The sequence below is a fragment of the Haemaphysalis longicornis genome, unplaced genomic scaffold (genome assembly GCF_048455015.1).
Source record: "Haemaphysalis longicornis isolate Haplotype H1 unplaced genomic scaffold, Haemaphysalis longicornis Haplotype H1 scaffold_13, whole genome shotgun sequence".
Classification (NCBI taxonomy): Eukaryota; Metazoa; Arthropoda; class Arachnida; order Ixodida; family Ixodidae; genus Haemaphysalis; species Haemaphysalis longicornis.
The window spans coordinates 85,068,480-85,093,781 of record NW_027526233.1 but is presented as its reverse complement, the minus strand read 5'-3'; the positions used below and the strand labels follow the sequence as shown (position 1 = coordinate 85,093,781).

The following is a 25,302-nucleotide window of genomic DNA, read 5'->3' as shown; positions in this document are numbered from 1 at the left end:
GACACGTTAGAAAACACCGGAAGAAATATTAACGGGCAGCGGGTCCTTGGCTTTCACCAGCTTATTCGGAAGCTAGCTGGCCGGCACGTGTCCAATGCCTAGGTTATACTCCGCGAAAATACGTGCCAAAGCTTCGCCTATACCCCGTACATACGAAATACCGCCAGTAGCAGTGAAGACCCTTCGATTGGCAGTTTTAGGTTGTAGTTTTTGCTTCTCAATTCTTTCACAAAATGTTGTGGGTAGCCATTGCCACAAATGTTCCTGCGTACTACTTTTAGTTTTATTTTCAGATTGTTCCCGTCCTTGCAGATTCTTCTCGCACGCGTCCCCAGCGATGACACGACAGCTCTTTTGTGGGGGCAGCTGACATACATAGAATCGTACTGATACCACTTTTAACGCAAAATTCAGTCAAATCAGCTACATAATTAGGAAAAAAGGGTATGGCCATGTGACCCACGAGCTCATTTCCGGCAACGGCACCTATGGTGTCATTCGCGCCAGCTCTGCGATTCGCGGAGGCCGGCACAAGCAGACGCAAATTAGAGAGAGCTTAGAAGCTAGCCGAACGAGCGATTTGCGCTTAACATCAGGGCACATTGTTTACAAAGCAATAAGAATGGTGGGACAAACAGTGGGATGCACGAAATCACATGTAAACATACAAGTACTGATGCGTACTGCTGTTGGTACTGCGCGCACTATGCTTGGTTTAGCGGCGCAGTGCTGCGAGCCTTGGGGTTGTCTCAGACGACACTGGCCGATTGACGCAAGCAACGGTGTCTTCTGTGACCATATTTGTCGAGCGAGCACTGTTACAGGAAACGATTATTTTCTCCCAGAACAAAAACAAGCTAGGTCAGAGACAAACGAAAGGCTTGCCACGATATGGTGGCGCCATCTAGGTTCAGGTAACGTAAAGAAACATAGGAACGCAACCGTAGTGTACCTGACGATCAGCACCGCCGTACAGGCTGGAGACACCCTTTGAACGGTCCCGTGCCGCCGCAATCGGGCCAACGTGCTCAACGCGTTGTTCTTTTCGTTTCCCACGAGACCTACAAACGCGAAAAAGATAAGCTGATTCAACCTATTATAGAGCGGTTTTCACACAGTGACTTGCTTCGGCGGCGAGCGAGCGACCCCAAATGGCGGCGCCAGCATATACATGTCTCTACCCTGTACGGCGGACACGTGAATCAAGGTACTCTAGACTGCAGAGTGGTCGGTTCCTGTGATGTCATTGCACACCCCGAAAACAAGCGATTTACCGGGAAAATAAAATTTCAACTTAAAATAATTTATTTCTCAGTGAATAAACCATCGTTTGTATCCGGACAAGCGCTGGGGGCACTATAAAACACGAAATCGTTCGAATAAACCAAACTTGCTTTTCCGCTTCATTACTCGATTTATGAATTCAAAGTGTGAGCAAAGCGAATTTCGGGGCTGCCATGATACTGGGGGTACCGTCGAACGTCGCTTGTAGGATAAACGGCAGGGCACTCTGGCTCCCTTTATTTGCCTTGAAAAAAAAAAGCCGGTGAAACCCTCATTGCAAAAAAAACGATGTTTTGCCAATATTCTAATCATGGACTTTCAAAACAAAACGCCATCACTCAAGCGCACAACCACTCGAACACGCCAGGAGAAGACGCGGTTGCCAAGAATTTGGTACCCGAACAGAGTCTGCCAACGAATATTGCCGAGTGATTTCCTTTGGTGATGTTTCAGAGATTTGAGCCGTGGTAACGCTCGTTTCTTACGCACCCGTCTTGGATCCGAGTGCAGTTATGCTATTACTACAAGCGATGTAACCACAGCGCCCTTATTTGAGTCGAGAAAAGCTGTCGCAAAACCTCGGTTTTCCCTACGCAATCCACGGTAGGAACGAATGGAAAGGCATGCGCCGCTAGCATTCTGGCGTTCATAAGTCTTGGTCGTCACGCACCAATCTTGCAACCAAGCCCCGTCATGCTAATACTACAAGCGACGTAGCCACAGCTCCCTAATTTAACTCAAAAAAGCTATAGCAAATACCTGATCACCCCAATGAAAACCAAACAAGACAGAAATGAATGAGTGCTTTGCAACAGAAATAGCTCGCAATTTGTCTCAATGCAGCCGATAACCGCAAGTTAAAAAGATATTGATTCTCTTCTGCTGAAAGGAATGACCCCAAAGCACGAGAAGGACGTGAAACCAGACCGCTGCTGCCAGCTTTCCGCTGCTCTCTTGCGCTGCGTCGACGTTCATAACTGGCGAGCGTAGACTCGTAGACATCCCATTGCTCGCACGTCAGCTCGCGTCGCCACGCGAGAAAACGCCGAAAGTACGCTGCATATGGTTGGGCCTTGAACTTCTACTAAATGTGCATCAGCTCCCCAGCGCCGCAGCCCCAGCCTTGTGCCCAGAGCGAAACCATCGGCCGCCGCCCAAAACGAGAAACAAAAATCGAAGTCGCGCACGAAGAGAAAGTGACGTCACGTTGTGACGTCACCGTTTGAAGGTGGTGTGGTCGCCCTGGGCCCCTAGGGGATATGGTTTGGGAATACGCGACCGGGTGCACCCGTTCGATTGGAAGTCCAAGAACTTCCCGGTGTGTGCTGGCCTTCGGCGAACACTGAGGAACTGGCTGACTGACTGAAAAATATTTATTTACAGAAGTTTGTACAAGGAGGGTGGGGAGTGGTCCTTAAGAGACCGCCCCGTACAATGACTAGGTGGGCTGCCCCTTACGGGAGCCCAATGGCCTCGGCCGTGGCGCGGGCCCACCTGAACTGGGCCCGTTGGGCCGCCAGGTCAGAGCAGCCGAGCAGGGCTGCCTCGCAGTCTTTCCGGGAGGGGTTAGGTAGAGGGCGTAGGTTTGGGGTTTTTCGGTACGCCCACGGCATGCGGAAAATGTCAGATAAATTTTCCTTGCAGTGCGGGCACTTCCCCCTGCAAGCGGGGTCGAATTGTTTTAATATTGCCGGGCACAAGAGAGTTTTCTTATAAAGGCGAAGGAGGATGCGCTCGTCCGCCTTCGTGAGTCCCCTACAGGGCTTTGGATAGACGGAATGGCCGGATTGATAAAACTGTGGGACCTCCTTAAAGGTGCAATCGGCATTGGGTTCTAGGTCCGGATCGGTAGGGGATGAGGATGGTTCCCGGAAAGTGAGCGCGGGCAGCGGCGTCAGCCGCCTTGTGTGAGCCGGAGCCCATATGATCGTTCGATTCTCGGGGGCACCCAGGTAGTTACTGTTTTCCAGAATTTTGTAAGCAAAGTACGGAATTCATCCTTGTTCGATATTGCGGCAGGCACACTTTAAGTCGGTGATAATGACCCACGAGTCCTGGTCTTCGGCGGCTAGGGGGATGGCAATCTCCTCTGTGGGTGTCATATTGTGTGGAAGGAAAGTGAGTCCGTTCACTGCCGTGTTTTGGGGGACGACCACGGCCGTGTACCAACCCCCGTGGTGCGGGCCGGAGGCGTCTACGTAAAAGACAACACTTTTTCGACCATAGTGGCGATCCAATGCTGGTCCCCGCACTACGCGTCGGCCACTGTGGTCATCGCGTGTCATGTCGGCCGGAAGAGGACGCATATGCAAGGCGTATCTCCAGACGTCGGGAATCTGGACGCCTTTTTCGTATGTATTGGGTGATGGCTGTGTAGTCGGGCAAGAAGGCGGCAACCTGTCGGCGTTTTAGAGAGTCTCGTGTATTGATTTGTCAAGTGTGCCTCACGCAGCTCCTCTAATGTGTTCACCATTCCCAGGCCTAGAAGGCGTTCGTTGGAGGTATTCATCGGAAGGTCGAGAGCGCGCTTGTAGATTTTACGGAGAATGACTTCGAATACATCCTAGTTAAACCTGAGTAAATGGAAGTATGGAGTCGAGTGCATGACTCGGCTGGTTACGAATGCATGTCCCAGGCGCAAGGCATCTTTCCATCGTAACCCCCGTGCTTACTGGAAACCCGGCGGATCATCCGGCCCACCTGGTCCCCCACGTTATGCAATTTGGCCAATGTTGTGTCTGCTCTGCGATGATTGTCAACGAAGAGCCCCAGTACTCTGATCTCATCGCGTTTGGGTATGGGTCTGCCGTGAAGGGACAGGTGGATTTTGGTGGTGCACTTTGGTGAGGGGCGTATGTGCACGAATTCCGATTTGGACGGGGAGCACTGAAGGCCACAGCGACGGGCGTAGTCATCCACGACGTCCGCCGCTTGCTGCAGGTTGGCCTCCATGTCTCCTGACGAACCATGTGACGTCCAGATGGTGATGTCGTCTGCATACAGCGCATGCCGGATGCCTTCGACTTTCGCCAGCTGAGCAGGTAGACTTAACATTGCCACATTAAATAGGAGGGGTGAGAGGCCAGCTCCCTGCGGGGTCTCTCGCGTGCCTGATTGGTAAGGACCGTGTTCCATGTCCTGAATTCGAATCTATGATTGTCGGTCAGTAAAGCATTATTTTGTGAGTCACATTATCAAAGGCACCCTTCAAATACAAAGCGAGCACAACTTTGTCACTGAGAGGGTACTCGACGGGATTGAGAATCTCACGATCGAGCTGGAGCAAGACATCCTACGCGGACCGCTGCGGGCGGACCCCGAAGATAGTGTCTCAAAATGTCTGAAAGTGTCTGAAAATGCATTTTTGTTCTCCAAAACCTAGGACCGTTTGTCGCGCACCATAATGTTCATTAAGTTTTCCACGCAAGAGGTAAGGGAGATGGGGCGGAGGTTGTCCGTGCAATGGCTTTGCCCACTTTGGGTATGAAGGTGACGAGGGCCGTCTTCCAATCAATCGAGAGGGGTGTTTCCCCTAGCCAAATATAATTCATGTAAGCAAGGAGCATAGTGTAGGCAGAGTCGGGAAGATTGGCAAGTAGTTTCACTGTGATGTGATCCCGTCCTGGTGCCGTTCCTCGCCTTATTTTTGCTAGTGCCGCCTTCAGATCGTATAACTGGAACGGTTGATTCAGCTCCGCTTTCTGGCTACCTGCATACGAGTACGCGGACCCTCGGTGGTCCTGCTGTGTGCATAGGTATTGGCCTAGGAGTTTGCACGCCAGTTTTGTCGTGTCGCCATCGAAGCTGTGAATCGCTGGTTGGAGGAATGTGCATATTGATTGTTTTTAATGAGCGTAAGGTCCGGACATGTGTTCCGGGTGACAGAAGTACCCACGTGAGTTGGGTACGCAGGGTCGGTGTGAAGAGTTAGGCCTAGCACGGACATAAGTGCCGCCAACTTACGTCGATGCCGCTCTTCACGGACATATCCCCAACGTGTTTGGGGGGGCCTTAAAATCCCCAGAACTCACCAGCAGGTCCTTGCCCGCAGCCTTTAGGGCCCTGTTTAAAAGGTCAGTGACTGTAATGTTGGCTAGTCGATTGATTGATTGATTGATTGTGGGGTTTAACGCGCCGACGCAACGCAGGCGATGAGGCGCGCCGTAGTGGAGGGCTCCGGATTAATTTTGACCACCTGGGGATCTTTATCGTGCACCGAAATCTCGTACACACGGGCGTTTTTGCTTTTCGCCTCCATCAGAAAAGCGGCCGCCGCGACCGGGAATCGAACCCGCGACCTCGTGCTCTGCAGCGCAACGCCTTAGCCACTGAGCCACCGCGGCGGGTAATGTTGGCTAGTCTCGGCAAGCAATAGATGTTTAGCACATGTAGTGGGGGGTCCTGTTGGCGTAGCGGAAGAAGTGTTACCATCACGTACGAGAATTTGGGCTTAAGGTTTAGGTCAACTAAGTTGGCCGTGTTATTTTTACGCACGCAGATGCAGGATAAGGGGTGTTGCTGAAACGTAGTATAGTTTGTGATCGTGGCACCACTGCCTGGCTCTTGAAGGGCTACCATAGCAGGAAGGCTTTCAAACGTCGTGAGGAAAAGTCGGAAGGCAGCCCGCTTTGTGCTGTACTTAAAGGGGCCCTGAAAGGCGTTTTGAGCACCCTAAATTGACTAGCGCAATCGTTAGATTGGGTCGTCAACATCATCTGTGCCAAGTATTACTCTTTTACGCGCAGCGGAAAGCTCACACTTTTGTTGCAAAGTTTGTCGCTTTTTTCTCACCCTTTCCTTCGTGTTTTTGGACGCCGCCATCTTCACATGTCTACATCATCGATCCCCAGATGTTCGTCATGAGCTAGACATCCTGCTATTGGGCGGCTTTTTCACGCACTCCCGGCAAAGAGATGAGTCGTCTGCTCAGTGTCGGCTCGCCGGCTGATCTGCCAGCGGAGTGCCGGAGTGCTTGGACATTTTACGACAAACGAAACAAGTGTAAACAAACGCTTAACCGTTTGTATTGAATGCAACAGGGCCATAACACGACATGAATATTATCTTACTTGAGTACGTTCCATAAAGAAAGCGTTGAAGCCCCGTGGCACTTTTCTTGCAATCGCAAAAAACGCCCTGAAGCCGAATGCCCGGGTTTGACGCATACATTTTATTCAACTTCCAAACAATCCTGAGATGCGTTTCGAACGAATACAACGTCACAACATGCGTTGCAAGTCCGAACCGCGATTGATAGACGATGGGTTGCCTCCTCCTGCCCCTCGTAAATTCGGACTCACCTCGCGCGCGGTTTGCGGGGACGAACAGCAAGTCACTTAACTCTGGCGCACAAGCCGAGATGGCTTTTACCCACGCACACTGCGCATACTCCATGCGAGGTTGAGTCGTACGCCGCTTGAGAAAGATAATCCAGACCATGGGAAGCACTATCCACCCGCAGAAGCACAACGTCGCATTTCATCGCGAAACAAAGGCGTCCACAACACACACACCATCGCCTCCTGTAATGCCAAAGGCATCTCGCACTTCCAAATGTGAGTGAGTAGTATGCCTGCAGTGCCCATATGCCGCGAGGTGGGGCGCCAAGCTGAACCGGGATCACGCAACCGTAACTGACTTCTAGAGCGGTTTGTGCCTTGTTGCCAGGGCAACCGATGTTTGATATTGTCAAAGAAATGGTGCTCGCTCCAGCGCGAGGAAGCTCAGAGCCGTGGCGGAGCATGTTTTGCCAACGTTGCCGCTCTCCACCACGCGTCGCCCCAAGCTGAACTGGCGTTTTGTGCTCGGGTTCTGTGTCGGTTTAAAATGTCTTTTTCACATGCCGCCGGCAAGAATTACCACCGCCACAAAATAAGACCCGGCACCAGCGGGGCCACATCTGATAGGGCGCTTTTTGGATAAACAGTGCACTGTGCATCCAAGGGAGCGAGCGCAGGATCCTCCCCGTGCGGCTGCGAGTTCGCCGCCGATAAAAAGTCGTGTGCCGCCGATAGCAAAGTTATGCAGCAACGTACACCGCGAAAGGGCAAGGCCAGGCCGACGCACACACGGGGCCAGATTTTTCGTTCGCTTTTCCAGCCTTGAGCGGAGTGCCGGATTCATGATGTCAACAAAGCTTGCCCGTAGCAGACGGCTGTGTCAGCAGCGCAATAGCGGAAGTACGTCACCGCCGAGGAGCGCAGCATCATGGGAGGGGAGGCTCGCTGACCGTCAACAGCGGAGAGTAAGTTGAAAGGAGGAGGAAACGCGGCGCGACGATAATGCGCGGTTTTTGATTTGCGGTTTCTCAGCTAATACTCATCGCTTCAACAAAATTCTTGCGGGAGGAGATTGCTAATACATTGTTTTATTTGGTTACATGTACATCCACGCATCGGCGGAAGGTATTTCAGGACCCCTTTAAAGCCCCGACAATTCCACTGGGTGATTTGAATGGGGGTGGCCGTAGTGGATTGCTCGTATTTCCGAAGTTCAGGGCTCCCGCACAGGTAGGCGAGGTTGAGGAATTTTGATGGCGGCACTCCCGATCCAGCACTAGCGAGGGGGAGGGTTGTCTTCCATTCTCGCGAGAGAGCAGCTGTCATCATCATCAAGATCTATCTGTCTTCGAGACGTTTTGGGGTACCGGCCAGACACGTCCTAAATAGGCCGGTTCGTTTGTTGGAACGCGATCCAACCCTCGGCAGAACCGCGAAAACCTTGTTGCTAATTAACAATTAAGTACTTGTGAATAATTCTCCGAGACTGAATTAAAAACTTGTCAGCTGTATTTACGTTTCAAGGTTTAGCTTGCATATGGTATAAGTCGTTCTTTGGCGAGGAGTTTCTAGTGCCTTCGGGACCGGAATAGGAAGGCTCAAACCGCAGATTGAATTTTTTATATTATGTGAGGCCTGTGTGCTGAAACCGTATTCTTGCGTTCCTTTTCTCAGAGGTTTTAAGAGAAACAGCCTAATGCTATCGACATCATTATTGCTGCCAAGACATGTATATATTTTACAGTAAACGACATAAGCAACCCCAAAGAGGAACTTCTAAGGTAATATATAAACATGTGCAATTGTAACCCTCAGGACACTAGATGAAGAGTGCAGGGTTGGCGTGTTTACTACTGTCAATACAGAATAAGTTGTAAGCGTTTGTGTTTACCAGCCTTCTTGTTTGTTTGTTTGGTTTTTAAAGAGCCAATCAATAGAAATACCCATCAGTCGAACCGGCTTACACGTACTCTTCGGTTAAGCCGAAGAACATTCGTGGTGGCCACGACTGCTGGTTATGCTTGGTAGCACACATTCCACTTTTGGTGGGGTTCTGCAGGGCATTCCTGCTACCCAAGGGGAAAAAAGTAATAGCAAACAACAGCGAGGAGCAATTTCGCGGAGCCGAGGGATGCATGCAGCGAGTAATGAAAATCGACACGCTGATTAAGTGACCTCTTCTACCACCGTTGGACCCGTCAAACCAGCGATAAAGCACAGAAGAAAAGAGCGATGGTAAGTTTTGTGGCGGCTCAGCTTTGGAGAAGGGAGCCCAAACTGTAGAAGGCTAAATAAAGTTGCAGATGACATTTATGTTCGGATCATACGATGTACGATGGGATAGCGTTGCTTTGACTCGTGGAGAACACTTCGGAACATCATAATTGCTGCATTTACGATATATGCTTCATGAGAACTGAATGTCTGCGAAGAGAGAAACACTAACAGGAGGGTCTTTAATCTCTGTGGCTCAGTAGACAAAGAGACTCTGTGTGTTTCCGTGGCTTTATATGTCATTGTGGCAGGTCGTTGATTCGGGGTGTTGGTTAGTTCGGGCGATAAGCTGCAGCGAAAGGGATTCAAAGCCTTTATACTCTAAAGTCGATGCTGGACTGAATGATGTTTGCTTCTTGGAACGTGGACGCTGAAAACATTTGTATAGCAAAAATTATTTTTGGTTCAGGGAACGGGGGTAACAAAATATTAAAAATATCAAAAGTGAAAAAAAAACGCAGTGGCCCCAACGGAGCAGCTTCCATTCCGCTTCTAATCAGCTCACGCTGGTCTTGCGGTAAGGAGCTAGACAAAAACACCTGCAATGTTTGAATGGAAGTGGAATATGCAGTGTTGCAGCTATTGTTCTTTCATCATACCCCTGTACAAGGCTGGGATGCGTGGAAGTGGTTGGATGTGCACCGAATGTAGCAAAAGTTTAGGTTAATGTAAGGTTTTCCAACCAAACATCCTCACCGACCAGGCTCATCGCGAGTCTGAGGCTGGCGACATTTCATGGCCGCCATTCTCGATTTTCTTTCGTTTTGGGCGGCCCCATTGGAGATACGGTAATTGGCCGTACACGCGCGTGACAGAGTGGCGTTCGCTCCGCCACACACAGAACACACTGGTACACAATCATGAGGGGCCCGCATTCCCTCTTCCACCAGCTGCACCTGCTGTCCACATATGCCACACGTATTCATTCTTGGGTTGGGACAAGCATCCATCCGATGGCCGACGACAGCGCACTTGCCGCAGGCAGGAATCGTTCGGTAGTAGGGTTGCACTGTGATCAACACTGTGTCGTAGTGAACAAAGTGCTGCTTCTTCGGGCCAGCGAAGGTCACGCGCGCCTTTTTCGATGTTCCAAATTTGCGCACCTCGACAATCGTGCCTGATGTCCAACGCACGCTCTCGCGAAGCGTCTCCATCGTATCTGTGTTGCGGCCCACGATGACTCCATGGCAATCATTGCCTACATCTTGTCTTAGATACCCGCGTAGCAGGATCTCCCTGCTCTCGATGTTTAGCGCGAAGACCCCGATAATCTTGTCCGTCATGTCGGTGTCCGAGGTATGAATGACGATCAGATTGTTCTCTCTCGATGGAAGAAGTGTCAAAGACTCAGGTCGCTCGGGCCCGACGTACGCCTTGAATGCGGTTCCGTACCAGTTCTCGGCGAAAGCTTCATGCAGCGAGATGCACTCACGTGGCTTTACGACTATTACATAGTCGTCCGGATTAGGTTTTGGGAAGGGTCGAGGCATCCATTTGGTGAAAAGCTTGCCTTTGCGTCCCGCGGCAGGCGAGGCGGGACGCTGCGTCTTTTTCTGCCGGCGTGCCGGACGCCGGGGTCGCGTCCAACGCTGCTTCTTCGCGTTGGCTTGCGAAAGGCGTACTACCGCGTCGTTGAGAGCCTGGCTCTGAAATCTCGGTATAAAAGCAGAATTTGGCGTCTCGGAAATCGGAACCGTGTCCTACGCCATGGCATGTGGGTCTTATCCACGCTGGTTGATTGTAGAGGTTGCCATGTTGCCTCGGGAGGCCTGTGCCACGGACCCGGCGTCAGCGTCGCCGTTTGGCTTAACGGTGGCGCCAACGTGGTCGGGCGACCGTCGGCCGTAAAGCTATTAAACATCGGCCCACCTGGATGATTCTGGTGTCCATGTTTTCCCTGTAAGTTGCCTAAACAATCGATGTCGGTCTTTACGGGGTCCAGTGAAGTTGCCCGTGGTTCCAGCCGAAAAACGGCGGAGCCTAAGCGCACACCGCCGTGGGTCCGGCCCACAGTTAAGGAGAGCTCACCGCAAGCCAACACACACACCGAGACGTACAAGCACAAGAACGATATTGACTGAGACAACGGTGCGATTTTGTTCAACGAACGAAACGTGACATCACGTCGTGTACTAGAATGATCGTTCATACAAACACACTCCGACACGATGAATCGAAATAAAAGGGACATTACCTTTGATATACATGCAGTCATTGCGTCGCGAACTGCAACTTTAAATTCCAAACTTGTTCATTTTGCCTCATTGTGAACAAGGAACCCGTAGGGGTTCCGAAACGTCTTTTTATTTTTTAGATGCGTAGCATTTTATAGTAAGGGCATGTCCCGCGAGAGTGTCCGCACTCACACTGCACATGCGCAACTCTCCTCCTTCACTCTCTCCCAGAGCTGCGCGATACTCCCGCCACTTCTTCTCTTGAACCAGCTGCGTGCAGTTTGCTTTCGCTTCTCCCGCGTTCTCGCTTCTGCTTTCGCGGCGCATGCTCGGCGCTTGCGCATCTTCCTCATCTCGCCTCCTGTCCATCAACCTTGAATGTAAATCGGGTAGCGCGCTCCGCGCGTTCACTTCAGAGCTTGCTGCGGTTGACTCCACTTCACTCCGTTCTTCCGATAAATGTTATGGAAGCGACAGTTCCGTCAGTTAGTGGGTTGGCGCAAGCAAGCATCAGCACCACCGCACAAACAAACAGCGACGCTACATCCACTGAAGACTAAGCTGCGCGGAGAAGGGCACACGGCGCTGAGCGCAAACGCGTGAAGCGAGCGCCGGACCCTGAGCTTCGTCGGCGCGAATGCTCGGCGCTTGCGCATCTCTCCTCCTCTCATCTCCTCTCCTTCAACCTTGAAGGTAAATCGGGTAGCGCGCTGCGCGCGTTCGGTTCAGCGCTTGCAGCGGTTGACTCCACTTCCACGGCCCCTCGATTTTGAAGCAGCAGGCGCGGCCTGTCACGTGGAGTAAAAGCAGCGTGACGCGCCTAGTTCACTTCGCCGCCGCCGTGGCGCTACTGCTACGGGACGCGAGCGGCGGATCCGGGGCGAGCCGCCGGCAGCTTCGACGTTGCATTTCACGGCGTCGCGGCACTGCACTCGCAGTTGGTGGGTGTATCCCCGTTTTGCAAAAGTTAGAACCGTGAATTTTAAGCGCACCCCTTACTCGTCCGAAACAGCGCACGAATGGGACCGTAATTCGTCCGAGCCCCACAATACCATCAGTTAGCGACTATTTACGCAAAGCGCTTACGTTGCGTGCATGTTCACAAATGATAACCCGATTGCCAAGTAAAAAGGTTTCTCGTTTTTTATACCTGAACAGCATATTTTCTCGATACCCTTTGCTCTTGATATACAAGCTGCCGGTTCACTTCGAGACAATATTAAAAATAAACATGCCGTCAAATCATAAAGCAGGCTAAGGCTAAGATGATTAAAACGTACATTAATAAAGCACCACAAAAGTTGTTGACATTTTTTATTTTTTTGTTTTCGGAGAAAGAAAAACAGCCTTTACATCAGGAGAACGTTCTGTGACAGACTTGCGTGCAGACTTTGAAAGTAGTTCCGTAAAGAAAAAAAAAACTGTATTCACATGCGCAGAACTTTCCTTGACAGGGGCTTATGCACAAGCTTAGCAAGGCGTTCCACAGTCAAATTAATGTTGCCAGCCCAGCTGCCAAGCAAGACACGCAGCAGTTTCTGCAGGATTACTCTGCACATGTCTTCCGTGTGACTGGGGTCGCCTTTCTCGCAGATCAGTGCAGGGCATTGCGTTAAATGAGGTAGAAGAGCTGTCTGCAACAGTCTGCAAATGTTGCCACACCGCCTAACTTCCGGAGACTTCATTACTCTTTCTACAAAAATGCACGTTAGTTTGCAGAGGCCAACCATTTCCGCTGAAGGGTACTTCAGACCTCCGTTGTCAAGGTTAGAGATTAGGGCATAAATGTCCCCAGTCGGCTTCAGTGTCTGCAGAAGTACTTGGCAAGACTCGCAGGGCACCTGGAAACAACACGAAATAACCATGGCATTAAGCGTATTGACAAAAATAAGCAGAAGGAATTGCACATTATAACGAAAACCTTTAGCGTCACCAAATTCACGAGAATCCCTAAAACATTCAAAATAAAATCAAGCTCACCAATAAACGAAAATCTTTACCTTTTCCTCGCATACGCGTGCAAGGTAGCCGGCCAAAAAAGCAACCGGCGCAAGCTCAAAGTGCATATGCGCTCCCCTTTCACACCAAAGCTTGACGAACCCGAGCTCACTTGAGAGCCAGCGGGCTGCAAGGTCAACAGCTGCTGGACAGGCAGATGTTTCCTCATGTGTGGCAAGCTTGAGAGATGCCCTCATCTCAGACGTTGTGGGGGCATTTCCACTCTTTGCGCCTTGCAAAATGCCAACCTGCAAATTGGTGTTTTAGCATACCATGAAGTCAGCATACTTAGCGCTAAGTATTTAAAAAGTTACCTTGAGCAGCTTTTCCGCGGTAAAGACTGCAGTCCTGGCATCGACTCGGTCATTTCCACCATTAAACTGTCTCAGGCAGCTGAAGAGCGACTCCACAGGGTCACTGTTGAGGCCACGTGTCAGAACGTAACGGAAGCTGAAAAAATACGAGTATCTCATCAATATTCTGTACATTACTAAGACAAATATTGCCACTTGAACACACTTACTTGATGTGATCAAGCAGGTACTCAATTAGTGCGACGGTTGACTTCGTTGTCAAGAGTGTTGCTTCGTATGTCTCCTTGGTCAGCTTCTGGTTGGACTTGCCAGCATTCATTTGAAGCTCTTCAACGTACCGGACAAAGTCAACTTCCAACCAAGAAAGGCGTTCATCTTCTGTCAGAACGAAAGGCTGCTCGTCCTGTCCACGTGGCTTTACGGCTCCAATGTTGTGGAGGGCATACCACTGTGCCACCACCTTCATAAAAGTGATTGTGGCAGTGCTGTCTTGGTATTTAGAAGCGTCAGGATGGCATTGTGGGTTCTTCTCTAGGAATTCAAGTGTGGCTATTACTGGAGCAGAAAATATTTGAGTAGCTCTTGACACCTTCATTTTTTCGAGGTTGTTTGGCTCAACATGAGCTCGCGTCAAAAACCTTACCGGCTTTACAAGAAGCTGGCTTTGCATTTCGAACAACGTCTTCAAGTAGAATCCACCGCGAATAAGGTGCTCATCAAACTTGAGTTCCCGTTCAAGAAAGTTGTTGCGAAGATTCTTGATGAGGTGGTTTGGGTCGAACGACAAGAAGAGAGGGTCTCCTTCTCGCAGGGGATGAGGCACTGCATGCGCAAGTGCGCCATCCTCGGAAAGGTCCTTAAAAAGAGCTACATTTGTCTGGTGGTTGTCTGTCACAACCCTTGCTACTCGGAAACCGGCTTGTTCAGCTGCCTCCATAACTTCCATTGTCATGGAAAACAGCTTGTCATGCTTCAGAGCCCTAGTAAAGTAGTAGCCTACTGGTATTACTTACGCCGTTGACAAGCCTCTCATGACAAAGCATAACAAGCGGTTAGCAACCTCGGGAACCGTGGTTGTATTCTCAGCTGTTCCCATGTCCACAAGGCCGAATATCTTGTCGACTTGCTTGTCGTAAATCACCTTCTGCTGAATTGCCATTTCATCGATAATGAGAGAACAGTAGGCCTCTTGTTCCACACTGATTCCATTGTACTCGATGCGAAGGCGTTCCTTGATCAAACTGGTTGTTCCAATTTCTCCAGTTGATTTACCGACGTACTTTTGCAGTGTGGCACGGCAGGGAAGCTTCAGAAGGTTCCTCGACCTGGCGTATTCATATCCTTTATTAGAGCACGCCTTCCACAGCACGCACTCCCGAAGAATACTGTCGCTGTACGAGGGCTTCTTTCTGCTGTAGTTGCTGACTTGGTTTGCAATGAACAAAGCAGTTTTGTCGCCTTCTTCTGCTGCGTCTACTACTTGTAGGAAGGCTTGGACGGATTCGTTGGCTTCGTATCGTTGGAGTTGCTCTCTCGAGTCATCATACTGGCTTTGCAGTTTCTGCAGAGCAGCTTTCTGTCGAGCAACTTTTGCTGATAGCCGGCGCTCTGTTTTTTTTGCTTCATCAATCAAGACCCCCAAATCCATGGTTGTCTGGCACGCCTTTTCAATGAAGGGAGCACTTTCGCAGGAAGCCGAGGCTAGGGGAGCGAACGCTTGCTCCGCGCCACAGTCGGACAGCACGTGGGATTCGCTTGCGACAACGCTTACATCGAAACCTCCACATTCACGACCTGTCTCACTTTCGCCACAATCACTGGAGCGACTTTTTCGTGGTCGTTTCGTTCTTGTCGCTCCATTTTCGTTCCGCATGTACTGCGGATAGTTTGGAAAGACGGTCGGTACTGCGGACGGAAGCAGCAGTCTCAACGTGACATTTTTTCGGTAATCATCTTCTGTAAAGTGTAGAGAGCACACCAAAGACCGATCATTCGGCTCCCACTTGCTTCCTTTGCAATTTCCTTGCCGGGAAATGTTTTTTAGCCATGCTTCTCGGCGTTGCGAATCAGACGGGAACTCATGATACCGGATGGACGGGTTTTTCTTCGCGTTCGTGCTGCACAGCGGCACACAGCAGTTGCGCGGCATTCTGCCACTATAGAACCTTCACTCACAAAGATGCATAACAAAATCAGCGCCAAAATGTCCTCACCGATAGGTCACGGTTATGCAGAGGCGAAGAAGATACAGGCGAAGCCGGCTACCGAAGTCAACACCATCAACACGTTGTCCCGCCAGTGTAAACAAACTCCGGTCTCCGCCGCCGCTCCCGCGATCTTTCCCGTAGAGGTGGCGCCCCCGCGACGAAAACGGCAGAAACTGTAAACTATCCAATCACGCCGCCAGCCGCCTGCGCCGCCGGGACGTGACAGGCCGCGCCTGCTGCTTCAAAATCGAGGGGCCGTTGCTTCAAAATCGAGGGGCCGTGCCACTTCCACGGCCCCTCGATTTTGAAGCAGCAGCCTGCTGCTTCAAAATCGAGGGGCCGTGCCACTTCACTCCGTTCTTCGGTGACGTTCTACGAACGCAACGGAATCACAACAGAAACCTGAGATGCTCCGCATCTACTCAGCGTTCCCAAAGAAGGGGCTAATTTTGTTTGACTTGGTCAGAGACTGCATTACTGTTTCTTCATACAATGCCTGACCAGACGAACCTTCGTCGAATCCTTGACTATTATTTTCTGTGCACACCCTCGCTGCGGACTTCTAAACGCCGTCTTCTATGAGGTTTAGCGGAATCAATTGTACTCTTCTCGAAACGGCGTTGCTACCGAAAGACGTAAAATTACGCGTGGTGTAAGCGCAAATAAAGCCCTCGTGTATAAAAAGTCTTGCCGGGTACTTTTCAACACTACACCAGTCCCTCACGAAGCGTAGCAACTGCAACTAGGTTGAAAAATGTATCTCCAAATCTACATTTACCACTATATGCGTTGCATTGAATTTGAGAATAACGAGAAAACCAGAATGTGTGTAGGTAACGCTTTATATATGACACTTCCATAGTCCTGGGAGAAAGAAAACCTTAGGAGAGGCGCTGATGTCAGTTCTACTGATGCTGTAAACGCCATTATACGACCTTTCCTACAACTGTACGACCTTTCTCGCATGTATTTTTCACACAAGTGCCACCTCCTCCGCCTTCGCGTGCTCCCCTGTCGTGGGCTTAGTCTGTGCATGCCGACCATTGGCTACCCTCGGCGCCGCTCAGTGACTTACGGCGTTGGTGGGGGTTCCTTGAACGCTGTTACTTGGAGGTGGTAGCCATTGGCCTCCGCTTGCCGCGAAAAAAAACATGTCACTTCATTCACACGTCTCTCCATGCTGCGGTGGATGGCTAGCTGGGCGTCGTCTAAAGTTTCTTACCTGCATGTCCGCTGCTGAAGCCAATTTTTAATAAAAATGTTCCAGTCATAAATATCTGAACCAGTTGTATTTGTCGGGAGTTTGATAAAACCTCGCATATTTCAAATCCTATATGCTATCCAATCAGCGCATTGACTAGTTAAATCAGAAATTATCCTACAACACTGAACCGATATCTTTTTACTCTTGATGTTTTTAAACTTCTTGTAATCTGGTGATTCACAAATGTTTTCTGAGCTGTAACATAAATATCGCACTATAATTTGGGTAACTACTACTGAATAAAATATTCCAACTAAGATGGTTCTCCAAAACTAGGCTACTGGGAAGATGCTAGGGGCATTAAGGGCCATGAGTGGGCCATCCTCAGTCACCCGCCCAGAAACACAAGCGAACGCATAATTGTGTACCACATAGGTCATTAAAACGCCAATGTCTTTTCTGGGACGCAAGCGATAGCTTCAAATTCAAAGATATTTTCTCGGCTGTTTCCGAAACTATGCATGGTAAATTACACAGCACGGCGGTTACACAATCTACCTCCTGTGCCTGCGTATTTGATTTACTCCGTCTCAAAAACTGTATACCGTTGAAAAAAAACAGCATCCGGAAAGCACCAATAACAAAGGACTCACTATGTGTAGTTCGTTTTGCAGTACGAGTTTGGCGAGCTGTCAACAAATGTAATCGGCTTTGGCATAGGTGCAACGGCAGCCAAGAAGAAAGAAAATATTTTATGTAAATTTTCTGCACGAAAAACTGTAGTCCGCTCTTGGGCACTCGCTCAATTGAGCCTTCCTTGTATTAACTGTGTGCAGACCCAATAGATCAACCTCTCCGTTTTACTCGTTCATTTTGTGGGCATGATTTAGGTGATCGTGTCGGCGCCTTTTTGATTATGAGCAATTTTCCTTCACGTTCACTCAGTAGTGGTGATATTTAGGGTTTATTGGTACCGCCGGTACTTCTTCGCACTGTGACTGTATGTGTAAAATTGGGAAACCTGAAAGTAATGACACTGTTGCGTTCAGATAAAACCGTGGTAGTGGTCAACTGCATTACACAGTACATGAAAAAGCGGATTTTGCTCAAGGTTTCGCGGAATTCCACCAGCGGAAACAGTTTACTAAGCATATCGTCATGTGGATATGCTCTGTAGTAACAAAATGTAATATTTTTATTAAAAGGCTTGAAAATAATTTAGTAATAAAAATTCAATAAATTCGAAACCAATATTTGTTTTGAAAATTCTTTCGAATGACGTTATAATGGTTAAGAACTTGAAAGTGATGATTCAAAGCATTTTAATGCATCCCACTGTACGCCACTTTTACCTGAATGTAATGCCTACATTTGTTCACGATACTTTGTTAAAACAGGCATTAATAACAAACTTTTTTGCAGGGTGTTGTTATCTACAAACTCCGCAGCTTCGCCCAGACAATAAAACAAGGCCCAAGTGAGACGCCCGTGAACCCCAACGCAGTGCCCGCCCCTGCGCCACCGTCGCCCTCCAAACCAGAGCGCTCCCCTGGTCCATGATCTTCGCGAAAGTTTTGAGCACTCTTCTCTGCTTTGCTCACACCTAAATTGAGACGGTTGTCTATATACACCCCCAGTAAACAAAACAATAAATATCTAGCCCCTTTCTGTTATTTCTTAGTGTCAATGTGTTCTTGTAATATTTCTTCCGGCTACAGCGGACGTGTGTAGACGGAGCTTCACCAAGTTTAATCTTTTCGCCACCAAATATGCCATGTAAGTTCTGATGCTTTCGCGCTCGTCTTTCAAAAAGTTCTAGAGCACCTTTAGAAGAAATGCAAAGCCATAGACGCATAATAACGGGCCTGCTCCGAGAATATGGCAAGTTAAATCAGCTTGCTAGGCACGTCAGGCCATGAGCTCAAACGTAATTAAGCTGAAATCACCGTAGCCAAATTCGGCTAAGCCACCTGTGCAAAAACAGAATAGGCAAGAAATTTATTCGACACAGGTTAAAACAGTTCCACTGCATCAAACAAGCAATTAGAAACAAGGAAAAGCCGCATAATAACATCACTCGTCGAAACGCGATATGCACTAACCATAGTAACCACAAGCCTAACCGGACCACCGGGCGTAGTGAACTTTGGAAAAAGAGATTATTCGCTTGGCAAAGGAAGAAGACGAGACGACGAGCTGATCGACTGCGTTGCATTGGCTCTGGTTTAAAGATCAACCTCTCTCAGAAATCACCTTCAGTGACCCAAAACAACGCTCCTGTAGGGTTCCTTAAGTCACCAGGGGAGCGTTGATACCAAGCGCTATGCCATAAGTGCATTTTTTTTGCACTTTGCGGACGTTTAGGCTACCGAAGCGGCGGCCGCCTCGCTAAGCCTGGCACGTTAGCGGTGCAGCCTATCCCGTACCTGGACAGTCATGACGCTCCAGATGGCGAGTGCGAAATCGCGCTCCGCCGGTGGAGAAGCCCACCAGTCATCGAACGGTGGCTCGGAGGGTCAGGAGATGGAAACCCCCGAAAACCAAGACGCCTCTCCACATTCGAAGGAAGACGAAAGAACTACTGCGCCCTGGGTTCTTGTCACGCGCCGCGCCAAGCACCGCCGAGATCAGCGACTCGTTGCTGCACAGCAGCAATTGGCTGAAACGCCGGAGAAGCCCTCCCTCCGCAAACGCCGGCCCAGAGAGCGCAAACGCCGATAGCCTCCACTACCTGCCGAACATCTAAAACTGGCATTTCGGCCACGCAAAGGTCTCAGCCTTTCCAGTGTGAGTGCCGAAAAATTACTAATGCCTATAGCAACCTGTTCGAGCAGACAACGTCTAGATGCGCATTGACGGGGAACAAAACCTCCTTGTCATGAGTGCCCATTCTGAAACAACAGCTACGACGCTAGCCAAGATCAACAAGACCATTGGTGGGACGTTTCACGAGTTAGCGTCCTACACACCATCTCCAGACAACTCCTGCAAATGAATAATTCATAACATCGACCTTGATACAACCTCGACACGGTCCTTAAACGCATCGAGGATCCAGGTTATGAAGTTTTGACTTGCAGAAGGCTTGGAAATACAGAAACAATGGTGACAACAACCTATGGCAAGCGCGTGACCTATTTTGTCAACTACAGTGGCATCTCGCTTCGGTGCTTCTACAAGAGAGCGGTACCTTATTGCGGCAAATGCAACGAGACTGGTGACAGGGAGGATGTGTGCCCGCATCCCTCTACAATGCCGAGGTGCGGGAAATATGGGCTCACCTTAACAAGTGCCACCCTCAGTGTATCTTGTGCTGGAGCTCCCACCCGATGGCGGGCAAGTCTTGCACTAAACTGAACCTGCACACCTTGGAATCGTCAAAAGCCTCAGCGCCAACAGCAACAGTCCTACCGACACACCCGCTCTCCCATCCCGTGAAATCCGTGGTGGTGGTTCGCACTTACGCCATTCTCGCTTATCAACGAGGCGCAGTGCCAACCATGGAAGGAGCATCTCTAAGCACCATTCCAGGTCAACGCAGAAGGCTTCATTAAAGAAACGGACGCCTTCCCGCGACAGAACTCCTAGTGAAGGCCGGACAACGAGTGGCGGGCGAAAAAGCAAGCCAGTTTCGTATACCTTACCACAGGTGAGCTGGGCACAGGTTACCTGTCTAAAAACTCTACACGCAGCAGTCACTCCAGAACGGGATAGTGTGCGCGCCTATAGTGCACGAGTAGCCGAAGAAAACGCCACCCTTAAGAAGGAGCTAGCTAATTTGCGAGCCGAACATTTGGCTCTTCGAATCGAAATTCGTAAAACAGATAAAACACTCTACGAGGCAGACCCCCAATCCCCAACCCTCGTCAAACGTAAACAGAAAGAAAAAAACGAACCCACAACATCCCCAGACCTCTCACATCAACAGGCAAGCGTAACACCCAGATACCAGGAGGGTCTCCCTCCTGCGCCTTATGCAACCGTCCAAGAGCTAATGGTTATGGAAACCAAGACTGTCCAAACCGTACAGGCGGCAACTCAACATGCAGGTGACACACCCGGCGACCCGGTGGGTCTCCTTCCAACGGCCTATGCTACCGTCCAAGATGTAACGAATATGGAAACCTAGACCATTCAAGCCCTACAAGGTACTATAGAGGAGGCTATACAGCGATCGATGCAGCAGCACTTGCCAGTTATTCAACGAGACATCGGAACCCAGCAGCACAAATCTGATAATTACATTCAAGAAAGGTATGCAAGGCTAGAGGAACGCTTTTTTGCTCTTGGGGCCAGGCACCTCCGTTGGCTTCAGAAAGTAACCATAGCAGAGCCTACCGACCTCCACATGCACCAAGAGCTACCTCCAGTATATGACGAGGTTGACTGTTACCCTACAGACGCCTCACCCTCGCCAAGGCTATACAGAAAAGACCACCGTAAGGCAGTGGAACGGCCGAAGTTTATAAACAAGTACGGCTCTCTTCTTCAAAGCATATCTTCGTGAATACCCCCTCCAGACATTGTTGCGCTTCAGGAAACGAACACACGTGCTCGCCTACCCGAATATGTCACGTACAGCCCTGAAGTAGGGGACAGTCTTCACACCCTCGTGGATAAAACACTAGTGGCTATACAGTACCAACTGCAGCAATCCGAGCCGGTCGCTATCCTGATATACCTGATACCGCGACAACTTAAAAGAAAGAAGAGTCCCTTGTTTTTCCTAAACGTTTACTGCCGTCCAAGATGCCCGCGGGGCATCCTCAAACATGCAATAGAGCAGGCCAGCTCCAAAGGAGAGAGCAAACCACTGCTTAAATGGGTGACTTAAACGCAGCCCACCACTTATGGGGCTATAAATGGGCAAACCCCAGAAGCACCCTGCTCTACAGACTTAATGAAGACATGTACCTCACACTTACAATCGATACCACGAAGCGTACAAAAATCTGCACGAGCTCGACAAGAGACACCAATTCCGATCTCACTTTCATAAAAAGCGTCCCCCATGCTACAGGCACCAATTTGAACGAATACCATGGCATCGATCATGGTCTTCTGGCCGCCACTCTACATGGGTTGGAATACAAAGTCAGTGCTGGTTTAGACTGTCTAACGGACTGGACGAAGCTAAGAGAAACACGAGCAGAAAGTCAACAAAGCAAGGAAGACCATTTCTCGACCATCCAAGAATGGATCGCGCAGTTATCCCGGGATGTGAAGACCCATACCCTAATATTACAGACTTCCACTATTACTCCTTGCATTGACGCCTTTCTCAACCTATGTGAAGCCCGACGAAGCCTGTTGAAGCGGTGATAAAAACAGCGTATGAATGACAAACACAAAAATCGCATAGCTCCACTCACTGCCAAGGCGGTAGAATACGCGAGCAAGCTAGCGAGAGAAAATTTCCTGACCCCCTGCGATGGGCTCCGAGGCACACTAAGTACCTTAAAACTTTGAGACTGCTCTGGTGTTTGATCAGTCCGACAAGCCGTAGGACGGAATTCCACCGCAACATGACCACAGTATTCACCAATCCCGAGGCAGTGAAACTGATCTCCTTTTGCTTCTAAATGCCCGGTACTTCCCTGCGCAACCTTCGGAGCCATTCCGGCCATACACCGGCAGCCAAAACGAGCTTCTCGAGGAGGATCTCCATCTTCACGAAGTTTTGGCGGCCATTAAAAATCTGAGGAGCCACACGGCTCAAGAAATTGACCAAATTTCTAACAAAGCACGCATTAATCTCGACGACCGTTCGCTGCTAGAACTTACCGCCCCCCTCAACAAAATGTGAAAGGCTGGCGCCCTACCCGACGATTGGAAAACAGTGGAGGTCCGCCTCGTACCAAAACCAGGCAAACCTCCAGCATTTGAAAACTTGAGTCCTCTCTCTCTTCGTGTGTGGGAACTCCTAGCGCATGTGGTTCTCAACAGACTGCAACCGTATCTAGAAGACGCAGGTAAAACTCCACCAACGATGGTGGGATTTCGTCCGCAACTGTAAATGCAGGATATCTTACTTCAGCTTAAAAAGGAAGTGATGCCCCCTGCGACTCGTGCCTCCCGCACTGACATCCACGCATTAGACGTTAAACGTCCAGCAGACAGAAATTTTGCACAGGTTGAACACACTGGGATGTGGAGCCAGGGTACACAACTACATCAGAGATTTTCTCTCTCGAAAGAAAGCTGTGTTAAAAGTCAGAAAAATAGGTAAGGACCCCTTCTTATTAGGTGGGCGCGTACCACCCCAGGGGGTTGTATTGTTTCCCATTGTCTCCCTTTTGGTGGCTGGCTATGCAAAGTCATGTGGTCTCAGCTGCGCTCCCCAGAAGACTGAGCTACTCCTGGTTTCACCGCGCAAAACACACACTCCAGGTTCACCCACTATCACCTTACGCCTAGAGGGCCATAGCATTGCGCCATCTCCAAACATGAAGATCCTCGGCATGATATTCCAGGTGGATCGCTCCAACACCCTTCTGATCAGCAAGCTTAAAACCATAACAGACGAGGTTACTCTTATGATACGATGAATCACGACCAAAACCAGGGCTATGGGGTACGCGGACAGCTTCGCCTTGTCCAGGCCTTAGTCGTGTCTGGGATTACGTAAGCTATACCTCACGCCCTGCTTAAAGCCACAGAGGTCGAGAAAATTAGCATCGTGATCAGGAAGGCGTACAAGCAAGCCATGGGTCCCCCGGCAAGCACCTCGACCGAACGACTAATCCGACTAGGCATCCACAACTCGGCCGAGGAGTTAATAAAGGCGCACCTGTCTAGCCAAAGATTAAGGTTGGGATCAACCGAAACGCGGAGGTTCATCCTCTCCCGCCTGGCGCTGTCGGCCCCAATCAGCCAACCACCTCTCTTTACTGGAAACGTACCCCACTCCATTAGAAAACTCTTTATAGTGCCCGTCTTACCACGCAATGTGTACCCTGTGCAACATGAGTATCGCAGAGAAGCCGCCGCGCTGACTATATTTTGGTTGTACTGAGATGCACCATCTACCACCTACACAAACACAGCTTGTTACCCCAGAAGAGCAGCCATGGCAGCACCAGTCGTTTTAAATAAGCAGCACAGGTGGAGCATCTCAATACCCGGAAACAACCCTTGCCAAGCGGAAGAAGTGGCGATAGCACTTGCGCTTAGCCAACGCGACGCCAAAGTTATAATCTCAGGCTACCAGCAGGCGCTCCGCAACTTTGCCAACCGTCGCTTGCACGTCCCAACACTTCGAGTTATCAATCAGACACAACCAAGGAGACCAGTCAGGATTGCATGGGCACCAGCTCACAGCGGAATCCCCGGCAACATGATCGTCAACCTCGTGGCTTGAGATTTGACCTGTCGAGCAAGCCCTTGTGAAGCCTAAGCCGCGCCCGAGTGCATGCAACCTTTTGTCAGCTACCAGGAAATCGTGCAGTACTCTAGCTGTCCCGTAAAACGTACTCTTCACCCCACAATTACTACCAAGAGATCAGGAAAGATTATTGCGTGTTCTGCAGGTCAACACCTTCACCACATCCCACGAGACTTCACCTGTTTGGCCGGACACACTTTTCTACACTTTGTCGCTTGTGCGGAGAGCCTGGGAATCTCAGACACACAGTAGGCGGCTGCGATACGTCTACCTTAGACCCCCCTAACACCCCCCTTTCCACGCAGCTTTGGGAGGGAGCGTTGTCCAGCTCCGGCCTCGGAGATTAGCTGCGCCTGATCTAAAGGGTTGCCGGCGGTGCCCGAGATCAAGGCATCATGTAATGTGGACGGCTGTCTTAATTACTGTCTTGATTTCAATAAAGGTTATTCTCTCTCTCTCGCTTGGCAGAAGCCAATGATTTTTTGAGAAAAAAAGAAGTCCTTCCGCAGCATCGTATCCTGAGTTACAAAGGAAAGAACTTAAATTGGTTCGGAGCTACGTCGGCAACGTCGTGCCCCTACAGCGCTAGGAATAGGAAGGCGGCCGAGGGTGACAGAGGTAGCATCGCTAAAATTTGAATAACTCGATACCCCGGAAACCACCGAAAAAAATGGGGTCCAATCGACGCTCTGAAGGTGGTTTGAAAGCAAAGCTTTAACCGACAACCACAACAATTGCGCATGGACGTCACTTGAATTCGCCCACGTGGCTTTACAAAGACTGAAATCAGATATTCTGCCAACCATTACCTAAAAACGCGTGGGCGCAGTCCCGAACGCAGCAGCAGCTGCATTGACGAAAGCCTGGCTAGAGCGGCGGAAGGCGCCGCTGGAGCCCAGACGTGAGTCCTGTGAAAGAAAACCGAGGAGCGTCTTTTTAAGGGTGAGACAGCGGAACCTAGCCATCCTGATGTGCTAGCTTGGGGCTACACCGCCTCGCCACGCAAGCGCAGACACAAAAACAAATCGGCATGTGATCATATGATTCCCATTGATGCCATTTTAAACTACAGTAATCCCGCTTGATAACAAAATCGCTTTGCTCTAAATATCGCTTCATTCGGAATTTCTTCTTGTCGCAACGCAAACCCATGCATTTTTGGCCGCATTACTCGAAGCGCACAG

General features: G+C 49.9%; 2 protein-coding genes across 3 annotated transcripts; both read right to left on the bottom strand.

Moving 5' to 3' along the window:
- Positions 1 to 9,529: 9,529 nt before the first annotated feature.
- On the bottom strand, positions 9,530 to 10,591 carry LOC144163923 (uncharacterized). Its single transcript, XM_077694580.1, is given in 1 exon segment — positions 9,530 to 10,591. A coding segment is annotated over 1 exon segment (1,062 nt).
- A 1,659-nt stretch (positions 10,592 to 12,250) lies between these two features.
- LOC144164368 (uncharacterized) lies at positions 12,251 to 15,750 on the bottom strand. 2 transcript variants are annotated; one of them, XM_077694877.1, is made up of 4 exons: positions 13,533 to 15,750; positions 13,324 to 13,459; positions 13,012 to 13,257; positions 12,251 to 12,852 (listed from the first exon to the last, which is right to left on the bottom strand). In XM_077694877.1, exons 1-4 carry the CDS (start codon positions 14,273 to 14,275, stop codon positions 12,439 to 12,441), a joined length of 1,539 nt encoding a protein of 512 aa, XP_077551003.1. In that variant the 5' UTR covers positions 14,276 to 15,750; the 3' UTR covers positions 12,251 to 12,438. The 2 variants fall into 2 exon arrangements, with proteins under 2 accessions (XP_077551003.1, XP_077551004.1); XM_077694878.1 differs by having other exon boundaries at positions 12,713 to 12,852; positions 13,122 to 13,257.
- Positions 15,751 to 25,302: the final 9,552 nt, after the last annotated feature.